Here is a 13,473-nt window from a genome sequence, read left to right as displayed (position 1 = left end):
TTTATTTATTTATTTAGTTGACAGAGACATTGTACATTAATAAAACATTCCTGTAAATGTACCAAAATTAGCCAAATACTATTTTTCATCCGTAGTCCCTGGACAAGATGTTACAAGTCACCCTAAAGAAAATGTTATGAAAAATACATACTAGAAAATGTAATAATTACACAATACAAATCATACAGTAGTCTATTGAAAACAATAGGATCAATTAAAAACAATGCAAACAAATACAAACAATATAGCTAGCAGATATAAGATTCTAGTGTTGACAAATCTGAGTAGCTACTAACTAAAGCATATGTCTAGATTTCTTATAGCTGTCGGAATAGTATTCCATTCTCGTTCAGCTTTAACAGAAAAAGCAGACTGACTAAAATTACTTAGTCTAAGCGGTATGATACAGTCTCCTCTTGTAGAACGATAATCAGTTCTAATACGAATTGAAGGGGAGAAGATAAACCATAAATAAATGTATACATCAAGCATACATTTGCATACTTAATCATGTTTTCCCAGCTTAACAAATTATATTTGTTCAGTATTGGACAATGATGATAATGTACCGATTTCTTATCGAAGACTTATACATGGATATTCAGAAACATGCATTGAAAACCGTGTCATAAATTCAAATGTCAGATGTTCAAGCTTTTATGATCGTCAATCTTGCTCGTGATTTTGTTTCATATACAAACATTTTTAATATTCAACATTTCTATGGGGTTGTATGAATATCAGTGCAGTGGTTTTCAAACCTGTCCTGCAAGCAACCCTGCCCTGCACATTTTGTATGTCTCCCTTATCAGACACACCTGATTCAACTCATCAGCTCGTTAGTAGAGACTGCAAGACCTGAAATGGGTGTGTCTGACAAGGGAGACATACAAAATGTGCAGGGCAGGGGTGCTTGCAGGACAGGTTTCAAAACCACTGCAGTAGAGCATCCGGTCTCAGGAAAGAACACTTGGTAAGTTTCGCTTACTTGTAGGGTTGCCAGGTGCCTAATGAAAACGTGTTGTGTAAGCACACACGCACACCATGATCATATATGGGGGGTGGGGGGAGTGGCATATTAATTACACTGAGGTCCAAGGGGCGACTTGAGTTATGCACAGATACTTGGACCCCCACCCCGCAGCTACAGAGTGAAATGAGGCCAAATCTGCTGGAAAATCGCAGACTTGGCAACAAGCAACACAACAGAGATAGGCAGAGATAATGATAACGGGGAATCTTAAATGCGTCATTCACTGTTACTCTTATATGTTGTGCAATAGATGTATATGTGATTAATTTTGTCTCTACAAAAGCATTGTGATAGCATCCCATCCGAGTGATTTATTCAACAGCTTCTTTTCAGGTATTTAATGCATCAAACATATCACAGGTTACGATTAGGTTTTTAAATAATTGATTTCCCACTATAGCCTGAATAGTATAGTAGGCTATATTTCGTTTTATACACTGGTTAAGTGTATATTTAGTTAGTTTTATGCTTAACAAGTTAGTTGTAAAGTTTGTGGCAACTAGCCTACCTGAGAACAAGGTGTTCACGTGTTCTTCGCGTTTAAAGATGAAATATATAACCTTTTTGGGTTTAAAATACACCGCTTCCTGTCTGCATAACTTCTTAACTCTTTTTGACTGCTCTGTAGAATAACATGTAAAATGCCATTTCATATTGTATTAGTTCATAAAAACTGAACTAGGCTATATGGTTTCCAGGTATTTGTATGAAAAACAGTGACCTAAATACATTTACTATAAATGCACAAATGCTATAGCTTAATATACATAGGCCTATAGACAAATTAGAGGATTTTGCATCTGAACTCTTAATATTATTGATATGTTATGAACTTATGTAATGTCAAAGTGCATTTTTTATACATATTTAAAATGGTATCTTATTGTATATAATTAAGGTTTTTTTTGCTTTGTTTTTTGAAGTGTTATGATCACATTGTTTGTTACTGCACATGCTTCTTTATTATTTTTAATCAAGTTACAGGATCAAGATGGTAGACACAAAAGAAGATAACCAGCCACTTTCAGCCACTGAGCAAAACACAAAATTCATCTGGTCACCAAAGGGGATAATCTTAGCTCTTGAAATTGTAAGTCTACCCAGAGTTAGAAATGTAGCTAATCAAGATTCATGCTGAATTAAAATTAATAATGTACTAATCTGATTGGCTTAAAGTAGTATTAAACATAATACTTTTATTTGATACATTTATTACAAGCTGTAGGTGATTCATCTTGAACAATTTGTGTGTGTGTGTGTGTGTGTGTGTGTGTCATGGGTTAGAGAAATGTATGGAAGCCCGTTTCCGCCAAAAAAAAAAAAAAACAAGGTAATTGCGACTTTTTATCTCGCAATTCTGACTTTTTTTCTTGCAATTTTGAGATAATAAACTCGCAATTCTGAGATATAAACTCGCAATTCTGAGATATAAACTCGCAATTGCGACCTTTTATCTCGCAATTCTGACTTTTTTTCTTGCAATTGCGAGTTTATATCTCACAATTTTGACTTTTTTTCTCGCAATTGCGAGTTTATAACTCACAATTCTGACTTTTTTCTCATAATTGGGAGATGTAAACTCGCAATTATGACTTTTTTCCTCAGAATTGTGAGATGTAAACTCGCAATTATGACTTTTTTCCTCAGAATTCTGAGATATAAACTCGCAATTGCGACTTTTTATCTCGCAATTATGACTTTTTTTCTTGCAATTGCGAGTTTATAGCTCACAATTCTGACTTTTTTTCTCGCAATTGTGAGTTTATAACTCACAATTCTGACTTTTTTTCTCGTAATTGTGAGATGTAAACTCGCAATTATGACTTTTTTCTCAGAATTCTGAGATATAAACTCGCAATTTTGAGACAATAAACTCGCAATTGCGACTTTTTATCTCGGAATTCTGACTTTTTTTCTCGCAATAGCGAGTTTATATCTCACTCTGACTTTCTCGCACCATAGGAAACCACTCTCCGTGTAAGGTTTTGCAGTGCTTTGTTCAATTTGCAATAGATGAACTATATATTGAATTAGATGAATGTTGTCCGAATATGATTTTTGAACAAACATAAAAATTACTCATTATTCTCAAGTTTTGTGCTCGCGGTTGGACAGTACCATTACCGCCGGGCAGTATGCGGGAGGGGTGACGGGGCGCACAGCTTTCAGACACAACATTATTAATTTCTTTATAGTTCTGAGTTTGAGGCAGCTTCTATCGCGTTATTTTAATAACAGCTGTCAAGTAAAGAGTGTATTATTGTAACACGAGAGTGGATATATATGAATGTATCCAGGTGGATTTCCTTCACTCTCCCATAAAGCGCGCTTTCATGTTCTTGAATTAGCTTAACCTATCTTATCTCCTGTATTTAATGTTGTAAGATATCGACCAAGCAAGACATCCCCGATGAAAATTGTAAATAAATTAAGGATTCATTTAGTATTAGTTATTATTTTAAGTTTTTTATTATTATTATTTAGTCAATTATGAAGAGTTCAGATGCAAAAGCCTCTAAGTGCCATCTGAAATTTTCTTCTAAAATTAGCATTTTTCGTTTATGTTCAGTTATTTCACTTTAATGACAACGAAAAGAACCTGTACCTGTGAAAAATGCTCATTTTAGAAGAAAATTTCAGATGGCACTCTTCATATAGGCCTATAGGCTATATATACTTCTGTGATTAAATTATCATTGCTATAGACAATAATAATGTAAATTGGTCTCGTTCTGGTTGCAGTTCTGGCTGTAAACTAGGTAGTGTAAAATCTAATAAGCATATTCAGGAAAACGTTTATTAAAATGTCCAAACATAGGAAGCCTATAGCCTATATTCCAGATAAATGCCATCTAATTCAGGGGGGCAAAATTCAGTTCCTTGAGGACCACAGCCATGCAGAGTTTAGTTCCAACCCTGCTCAAAAACACTGTTTAAAAAAATAAATAAATAAAATCTGATTTATACTACTATTATAGTATTATAGGATTATTATGGCTAGATGAAATAAAGAATGACGTATACAGAGTAGGCCTAGTGATGTTCTGGTTTGGTATAATCAGTAACAACATCTGAGTAAGTCACAAAGTTCTGGTGAATTAAGTATTATGCTCTTGAAGGACAGTCGGATCCTGTACCAGCACATAAAGGGATTTCTGGAAATAAAGCTGCCGATGAGCTATCAATAATAGTGTTATAATAATAATAATAATAATAAACAGCTGTTATTAAAATAACGCGATAGAAGCTGCCTCAAACTCAGAACTAAAAAAGAAATGAAGAATGTTGTGTCTGAAAGCCCGGCGGTAATGGTACTGTCCAACCGCGAGCGCAAAACACAGAAATGGAGAATAATGAGTCATTTTTATGTTTATTCAAAAATCATACTCGGACGCAACATTCATCTAGTTCAATATATAGTTAATCTATAGCAAATTGAACAAAGCACTGCAAAGCCTTACACGGAGAGTGTTTTAATGGTGCGAGAAAGTCAGAGTTGTGAGATATAAACTTGCAATTGCGAGAAAAAAGTCAGAATTGCGAGTTTATATCTCAGAATTCTGAGAAAAAAGTCAGAATTGTGAGTTTATATCTCAGAATTCTGAGAAAAAAGTCAGAATTGCGAGTTTATATCTCAGAATTCTGAGGAAAAAAGTCAGAATTGTGAGTTTATATCTCAGAATTCTGAGGAAAAAAGTCAGAATTGCGATTTTATATCAGGATTGCAAGTTTACATCACAGAATTGAGAGTTTATATCACAGAATTTAGTTTATATCTCAGAATTGCAAGTTTATATCACAGAATTGAGTTTATATCTCAGAATTGCAAGTTTATATCACAGAATTGAGTTTATATCTCAGAATTGTGAGTTTATATCACAGAATTGAGTTTATATCTCAGACTTGTGAGTTTATATCTCAGAATTGCGAGTTTATATCACAGAATTGAGTTTATATCTCAGAATTGAGTTTATATCTCAGAATTGAGTTTATATCTCAGAATTGCGAGTTTATATCACAGAATTGAGTTTATATCTCAGAATTGCGAGTTTATATCTCAGAATTGCAAGTTTATATAACAGAATTGAGTTTATATCTCAGAATTGAGTTTATATCACAGAATTGAGTTTATATCACAGAATTGAGTTTATATCTCAGAATTTTGAGTTTATATCTCAGAATTACATTTACATTTACCTTTACATTTACATTTAGTCATTTGGCAGACGCTTTTATCCAAAGCGACTTACAATTGGGGAATACAAAAAGCGATTAATCTTGAAGAGGCAATCAGACAGAGGAAGTGCTCTTAACACCAAGTCTCAGTCATTGTTCAAATAAGTACAAGCTAGTAAGCGGAGAGAAAGATAGAGGGAAAGAGTTTTTTTTTTTTTTTTTTTTTGAGTTTAGGATGAAGTCAAGTACTGCCGAAAGAGATGAGTTTTCAGTTGTTGCTTGAATATTGCCAGGGATCCGGCATTCCGGATAGGGGTGGGAAGATTATTCCACCAGCCAGGAATGTTGAACGAGAATGTTCTGGAGAGTGATTTTGAGCCTCTCTGTGATGGTACCACAAGGCGTCGCTCACTAGCAGATCTCAAACTTCTGGAGGGGATGTAGGTTCGTAATAGTGAGTGGAAGTAGGAGGGTGCTGAGCCTGTGGTAGTTCTGTACGCAAGCATCAGTGTCTTGAACTGGATGCGAGCTGCCACTGGTAGCCAGTGCAAGGAGATGAAGAGAGGTGTAACATGTGCTCTTTTGGGCTCGTTGAAGATCAGTCGTGCCGTGTCGAGTCGTGAATTGCAAGTTTATATCTCAGAATTGCGAGTTTATATCACAGAATTGAGTTTATATCTCAGAATTGAGTTTATATCTCAGAATTGCGAGTTTATATCACAGAATTGAGTTTATATCTCAGAATTGAGTTTATATCTCAGAATTGCGAGTTTATATCACAGAATTGAGTTTATATCTCAGAATTGAGTTTATATCTCAGAATTGAGTTTATATCTCAGAATTGCGAGTTTATATCTCAGAATTGCAAGTTTATAGCTCAGAATTCTGAGAAAAAAGTCAGAATTGCAAGTTTATATCTCAGAATTGCGAGTTTATATCTCAGAATTGCGAGTTTATATCTCAGAATTCTGAGAAAAAGTCAGAATTGCGAGTTTATATCTCAGAATTGCGAGTTTATATCTCAGAATTCTGAGAACAAAAGTCAGAATTGTGAGATAAAAAGTCGCAATTACCTTGTTTTATTTTTTATTCATTGGCGGAAACGGGCTTCCATAGAAATGTATATATGTATACAGTACTTTTTAAAATTATTTTTATGTTTTGATAGGCTCTGTGTACCATTGTGACTATTTGTAAAGCAGTTTCCTTTGGATGCTACCTTTGGGGCTGCATTACAGAGCTGGTCTGGGCCATTCTCATACTCATCGTTTATGCCATCGACCTATCTAGCTACCTGCACCTATCACTGATGTATTTCCAATGGCTGGTAAAAATATTTGTGTACTCGATATTGGATTATCTTTATTTATGTATAAAAAAAAAAAAAAAAAAATTGACCAATTACTTGCCCATCATGTTGTAAGTGCAGCTAACAACAGCTTTTACTGAAAAATACATTTAAAAAAAGTCATATGTTCTCCTTCGTATTGCAGGACTTATTCAGAGTAATCACAGGATCGCTCCTCCTTCTTATTACTTCTCTTATCTGTCTTAGCTGGGGATGGAAAAGTTCCGGGGAAGTTGCTGGTTCGGTGAGCAAGTTATAAAAGACTACATTTGTGGCTGAAAGGATAATCTTAAAAGACAAAGTAATAAAACTTATTGGTTACTCTGCCCCGAAATGGATATCTAATGGTGTTGCTGTCGAACTCTCTTAACAATGAGATCCTAATGTACTTTTTTAGTGATTATAAGATGTGCTATGTATACGAACGATGGATTTTCTTATTTTCTGTTTTGCATTTTATGACCCTTGTGCTTTCACTATAGTTTCTTTCACACTTTTTTCATGCTTGCTCTTTCTTTAAGATTTTCGGTTTGCTGGCAGCAGCAGTGCTTGGATATGATGCCTTTGGCATAATCAAATACATAAAAAAACTGAAACCACAGAGGGCGACTGCTAGTAAGTAGCACCAACATACCTAAATAATCACTATAAAGTTATATGCGATGTTTTTAAGTATCCTTTCCAAATGTTAGAAACCCTTAAATAAAGAAAACATCTTAGAACTTGGATGTTGGTTTCACAAACACACAGAAGTACAGGTCCAAAAACATCACAATTTCATCTTTCTGTGAACAGCTCAACTAATTGTATTACGTTCTGTTTTCCTTCCCAGATGCTGTTGTGGTCCAAAATGCGGTTCACTGAATACAACAGGAACTCATAAGGTTTTCACATACTGTATGCTTACAGTTGATCATTTGTTAACATCTAAAAATAAATGAAATATGTTAACATCTAAAAATAAATGAAATAAATGAAAATAAATAAAAGCTAAAAAATTACAAATTTTCAAATATACTTCATGTTATGACATTAAAGAGAGCATTTATTAGCCTTTTGCCGTTTGAATCTTTTCTTTGGAGATCAATAATACACAGTAATATACAAACCTCATAAACTAAAAAAATTAAGTGAGATTTTAACATTTTATTAAGAACCAGCTTTCACAAAAACCATATATAATTGTACAAACACAAAAAAAAGTTCAAAAAGTTGTATTCCCAAAATTCTCCCCATAATTCACCTATATGAGCACAGTCTCTCTACTTTAAAAAGCCCTATAATAAAAAATGTCAAAGACAGACATTCAATTCATATAAAAATATGCACAATAACACATTTAATACACTTTAAAAAACTTTTTTTCATACACAAAAGACATTTAATACTTTTATGTTTTGATAGATCAATCTCTAAATAAAAATGAATAAAAGATTTAAAAAATGAATAATCATAACAGACAAATGTATTAAAAAAAAAACCCAAAAAAACAGCAGCACCACAGACTGGGAAGACTGATTTTCAGCAATGATCATACCATAGATGTTGGCAAGAAAAGAGTCTCCTGAGAAAGATACTATATAATAGTATCTGTGAGTAAAGACTGTCTGCACATAATAAAGTGCACTTGAATTAGGCTACTAGTCACCTCTGTACTGTGTGGGGACTGCAAACTGGTCTCCTCTTGGATGGTCCTGTTCTGTTGTGTGTTGTTCTGCCATTTGTTGTGTTGTAGCTAAATTGTCCCCAGCTATCCTAGTAGACCCCAATGGTCCAGTGCAGTTTTGGATGCTATCTCTAAGCTCAGACAGCTGGTGAGAATGGTTAACAAGGGTGCTATTTACATGAGACAGATTCCCATCAGAGTGTCTCTCCAGCTCTCCTCGAATTCTTTCTAGGTCATCAGCCAGGTGTGCCAGGCCTCCACACTGACCCTCCACTCGAGCAACACGACCCCCGACTTCAGTCACCTCCTTCTGGACACCCAGAGCAGTGGAACGGCAACCCTGAAGCTCTCCGGCCACTCTGCGCCGCAGATCCTGGAGTTCCCCTTTCAGACGGGTCAACTTTCGCTCCCCAGTACCCAACATAGATGCCTGTCGTCCCACCAGCTGAACAACACCCTTCACCTGCTGCGCAAGCCTTTCTTCTCTTTCTTGCCAGGTGAGGTTGGTTTGGCCGACCTCTCTGATCACAGAGCCGAGAGACTCTTGCAAGCCACAGAGAGACCTGTTAACGGAGTTCACGCTAACTTTCAGCAGGGTCACCTCACCCTGAAGACCAGCCTCCTCCTGTTTCTCTGCCAATTTTATAAGAAGATTATGTAGAGTGGCATTGAGGTTGTTTAATCTCTCTACTTGTAAATCAAGTTTCCCATTCATTTCCTTGTGGTTGTTCTCACTTGCCTCATCCTCAGTTCCCAAAGGAGCGACATATCCTGTAAGAACAGGCTGTGGAAGACAAGATGACATGCACATGACCTCTATGGATTTGAATTGTTTCTGTAAGCGGTCCAAATCGTCCTCAACTCTTCTTCTGAGCGATTCTACTTCTGTCTCCAGTGTGGGCATAGCCTGACCCTCAAGTAAAGTTGGTGCTGTGACATTACCTAGCTCCTCCACTGCAGCCAAAAGACGACTTTCAAGAGCCTTAAGCTTCCCCTCCAATTGCTCCTCCAGGTTGCTAGGCCCTCTTTTGTTAATGCTTGCTTCCTCATGATTCAATGCAATGTTCATCTTGGATTCCATATAGCCCAGTCGGCCCTCCAACATGCCCTCTATATGGTCCTTGTGTCCACCAAGTTCGGCACGTAAATGAATTTGGGACTCATTCAAGCCACCCACTGACTGCTGCACATGAATTAGCCTTTCAGTTAGACCTGATATGGCAATGCAGCAACCCTCTTCAGGCTCCAGATCTCGAAGCTGAGCCTGCAGTTTTTGGAGTTCTGTCCTCAATCCTACGGCCCTTATGTCTAGGACTTGCTCAGTTTGCTCTTGTTCATCCAAACGTTCCTCCTTGCACTGGAGGCGCACCTCTGATATACGACTCTCGCATCGCTCCTCAGCACTCTTCACACGCTTTTCAAAGCCATCTAAGATGGCCACAGTTTCACTCATTTTGGACTCCACCATTGTCTCCAGGGCCTTTTGAAAGTGAGTTTGTGTAAGGTTCACTGACCCATTTGACAGTCTTTGAAGGGTGTTGTTGTGACCCACGACTGCTCCTCTCAACTCTTCAAGCTCAGATGCCTTTGCCACAAGCTCTGCTCGTAGCTCTGAAACCTTTTCAGCCAAATCGACCAAGTTTGGGAACTGCTCCACCACATCTGAACCCTCAATATCCGGTGCACCTCCAGGCAGATCTCCGAAACCAACAGAAGCATCCCTGGACAGGGAAGGAGCGGCGATAGGGCTGGGTCCTGCAGAAATGAGTGCAGTCAACATTCGGTTGGCGTCTTCACGGAGGGAAGCACGCAAGCTGTCCTCCAGGCCTGTCACTGTACCACGGAGAGTCTCTAGACCAAGAGAGAGTCGCTGCACATCCTCTTCTATCCTATCCAACCGCTCATCTTCGATACTCTTGTCATCATGATCTGTGAATGCATTATATTTAATTAGTCTGAACACACTTGCAGCTTTAATTTGTTCAAATAAATTATGACTCTAAAAATCTGTACATACTACAGTGTGCTAACTGTAAAATATAGCTCATTTACCTTGGTTTGTTTCACTGCCACCAGAGGGCGCCTGTGCATTGGGAACAGGCTCTGTCTCACTGTGTTCTGGTATGGAACTGTAGTGATCTGGCTGTGGATTCTGGTAGTCTGTGAATGGCTCATTCTCTTCTGGGATTAAATCATGGCCAAGATCTTGAGGCTCTGGCATCGGTTCAGGATAATTTATTTCCGGTTCCTGGTGGTCTGGAGAAGGTTCAGCTGAGGTATCTCGGGAAGAGGGACCAGTATTAGGGCCTGGGTATTCATTCATGCCAGTAGGTGGTGTTTGAGGTTGATTCCATGGGTTTCCATTGAAGCTGGGATGGGGAAATTGGCCTTTAAATGAAGGAATTGAACCCTTTTGAGAGGGATTGGGACCTTTAAATGAAGGCATTGGACCCTTCTGTGCAGGCATGGGCCCTTTAAAAGAAGGCAAAGGGCCCTTCTGTGCAGGCATGGGCCCTTTAAAAGGAGGCATAGGACCCTTCTGCATTGGCATAGGTCTTTTAAAAGAAGGCATAGGACCCTTCTGTGCAGGCATGGGCCCTTTAAAAGGAGGCATAGGACCCTTCTGCATTGGCATAGGTCTTTTAAAAGAAGGCATAGGACCCTTCTGCATTGGCATAGGTCTTTTAAAAGAAGGCATAGGACCCTTCTGCATTGGCATGGGCCCTTTAAAACGAGGCATAGGACCCTTCTGTGCAGGCAGTGGTCCTTTGAATAGGGGCCTTGCTTTCATTCCATATACCGCAGTACAACCAATACCTGCATATCCAGGACAGCATTTCCACTCCAGCTCTGTCAGAGTCTTATATGCAACTTTATACATGGGTTTGTAGTACATGCGATACCTGTAAGAACAGATAGGGTGACAAAATGAGCTAAATCTAACAAATGCATTTTTTTATATAAAAAATGTATATTTATGTATATTTATATATATACAAATATATCTCAGTTAAACAGTTATTAATAGCTTACTTTATAGTTGGGCATTTCTGACCCCAAGCACACTTGTTGTACTCTGGCTTCATGAAGGGAGCCGCTCCATCCTGAATAGTGAACGAGACAGTCTTCTCCACAACATATGCACAGTGGTTCCTGAAGAGATACAATTATATAGTATAACTCTCAATAATTGAAGTTGTCAATAGCAAGAAAAACAAATATTCCCTCTCTCTCAACACTGATAAAATCAGCTATTTGCTGTGTTATACTCAGTATGCTATGTTACCTAAATAAATGTTACCTAAACCTACCTTTATATATTAACATTATCCAACCAGTAGTTAAAACAAACTAACAATCAACAGAATATTAACATTTATTTATCTTGGTTAACCTTTATTTGTACATATATTTTATCATTAAAAATGACACACACTAACACTGTTTCGTTTTACTAACAATTAGAGAATATATAATCACATTAAGCTAAATTAATCAATTCGATATAAATTATCATTCGTTGTTGGTGATGATACCTAATGCATTTACTAATGTTAATGTAAAGATCTCATTGTAAACATTTTTATTCTTTATGAATTCACCAAATTTGAGGAGATGTATGATAGCACCTCAATGTAAACCAAACATAATGCACCCAACAGTAATACCAAACTGGAAAATGTTAACTCAACAAGTATTTAGTGTCTACAGGAAGAGTTGGATAGGTGGTCTTGAGTCCTATTTTCTTAACTACGATCTTAAACAGTATCTCACATGATGTTGGAATGGAAGATTCCTTTCTATTGCTTCCCAGATGTGTCTGAAATCATTTAGTAACATCCAAAAGCTATTATTACTTTATTATTCCTATTATTCCAGCTATTATATATACACCTGTGCCATCAATCAAGAGAATGAATATTTCGCTCATGGATACTCACTTATGCCTGGCTGTCGGTTTTGCTGAGTTGTACTGTGGATGGGGTCCAGAGTAGAGGCTGTATCGGTTTGGTGCAGGTTGAAATGCTGCCACAGTTAGAAAAGAACTCCAAAAAAGGAGAAAACAGTGCACATTTATCTCCAATAACATGATGTTTGTATATTATCAATGCTGGGGAAAAACTGTAAGAAACTACAGAAGGAAATCCTTCTATTCCGCCAGAACAGCAGCTAAAAAAATTCTTCAAAAATTGAGCATAGACCTAAAAATTGACAGATGCCTTATGTTATGTAAATATTAGTGTTACATCTGTCCATGTTGGTCTTAGTCAATACTAAAAAAAGAAAAATCTAAGTGTCTAAAAAGGACACTATTTGCTCCAGTTGTGGTGGTGATGCTGAGATTCCTGCAGACTGTTGGGACTGAGAGTTCTGGTCACCTCATAAAACACCGGACCACCTCATTTACATAGATCCACCTACTATGCCACCTAACACAATTTACACAAAGGTGCTATTTTTGAGACCTGATCCACACAGTACAACAGTGATGTTTAGAAGTTTTTAGGAAAGACTGAAAGATGGATAAATAATAGTAATAATTGTGAGTACGAATTAAATAATTACAAAACAATTCAGGGTCAATTAGTAGTAATTATCATCGACTGATATCAGTTAAAAAAGTGAGATTTTGCCTTCTGAAATGTACAGGTTGATGTCTGGTGTCATGATGATACATTTGATTGTGCTGATAATCTAGTTAATCTAGGAATGTGTCGTAAAACCCCTTGTTCTGATGTAAAGTGTCTGATTATTGGCCATTTTCTGAACACTAAATGATACAGGAGCATATGGCTTTGCACACATAATCTAAAAAAGCATATGGACTCACTATCTGCAGGCTGCTGGCACATGCTCTCACACACAAACACAGACACAGCCATATGGAACAAATACAGTTTTACTCAGATAAACACTGAGAGCCATACCGTAAATACTAACAACTACTTGGCAATAGCAAAATAGCTAATGAAAAATATACAATGTGAAAGAGAATCTTTCCTGTTAACCATGCTTGTCCCATAGAGGATTAATTGCAAAGCTGAACAAACGAACAATCATTGAAGTAACCGCTCCTTTCTCTTTATTGCTTTGACATCCGTCCACAGTACTTGTATCCATGGCTGTTGCTATGGTAGTGGTCGAGGTCTGTGGTGGTGCTGCAAATTTTGAATAAGTCTGGGGAATTCCAAACACTCTTTACTACTCATAGACCTTAATTGTGCACAGCCCAAAAAAAGTCACCTATAA

At 37.2% G+C, this 13,473-nt stretch overlaps 2 protein-coding genes across 2 annotated transcripts; one reads left to right on the top strand and one right to left on the bottom strand.

Moving 5' to 3' along the window:
* Window positions 1-923: 923 nt before the first annotated feature.
* On the top strand, window positions 924-7,614 carry plp2a (proteolipid protein 2a). Its single transcript, XM_079382232.1, has 6 exons — window positions 924-973; window positions 2,012-2,123; window positions 6,378-6,536; window positions 6,703-6,801; window positions 7,079-7,172; window positions 7,390-7,614. Exons 2-6 carry the CDS (start codon window positions 2,025-2,027, stop codon window positions 7,419-7,421), a joined length of 483 nt encoding a protein of 160 aa, XP_079238358.1. The 5' UTR covers window positions 924-973; window positions 2,012-2,024; the 3' UTR covers window positions 7,422-7,614.
* Window positions 7,615-8,197: 583 nt separating this feature from the next.
* Window positions 8,198-12,313, bottom strand: LOC306848392 (EMILIN-3-like; the record flags this gene model as incomplete). Its single annotated transcript, XM_079382906.1, has 4 exons — window positions 8,198-10,152; window positions 10,276-11,126; window positions 11,257-11,376; window positions 12,165-12,313. The coding sequence occupies 4 exons, from the start codon at window positions 12,311-12,313 to the stop codon at window positions 8,198-8,200; spliced, it is 3,075 nt and encodes a 1,024-aa protein (XP_079239032.1).
* Window positions 12,314-13,473: the final 1,160 nt, after the last annotated feature.

The sequence above is a fragment of the Barbus barbus genome (assembly GCF_936440315.1).
Source record: "Barbus barbus genome assembly, chromosome: 28".
NCBI classification, from domain to species: Eukaryota; Metazoa; Chordata; class Actinopteri; order Cypriniformes; family Cyprinidae; genus Barbus; species Barbus barbus.
This window is presented reverse-complemented; position numbering and strand designations above follow the sequence as displayed.

Coding starts and splice junctions, on each gene's coding strand:
- plp2a (XM_079382232.1), top strand. CDS start 2,025: ATGGTAGACACAAAAGAAGATAACCAGCCACTTTCAGCCACTGAGCAA. Junction 6,537..6,702: donor TGATGTATTTCCAATGGCTG/GTAAAAATATTT, acceptor TTCGTATTGCAG/GACTTATTCAGAGTAATCAC. Junction 7,173..7,389: donor ACCACAGAGGGCGACTGCTA/GTAAGTAGCACC, acceptor TTTCCTTCCCAG/ATGCTGTTGTGGTCCAAAAT.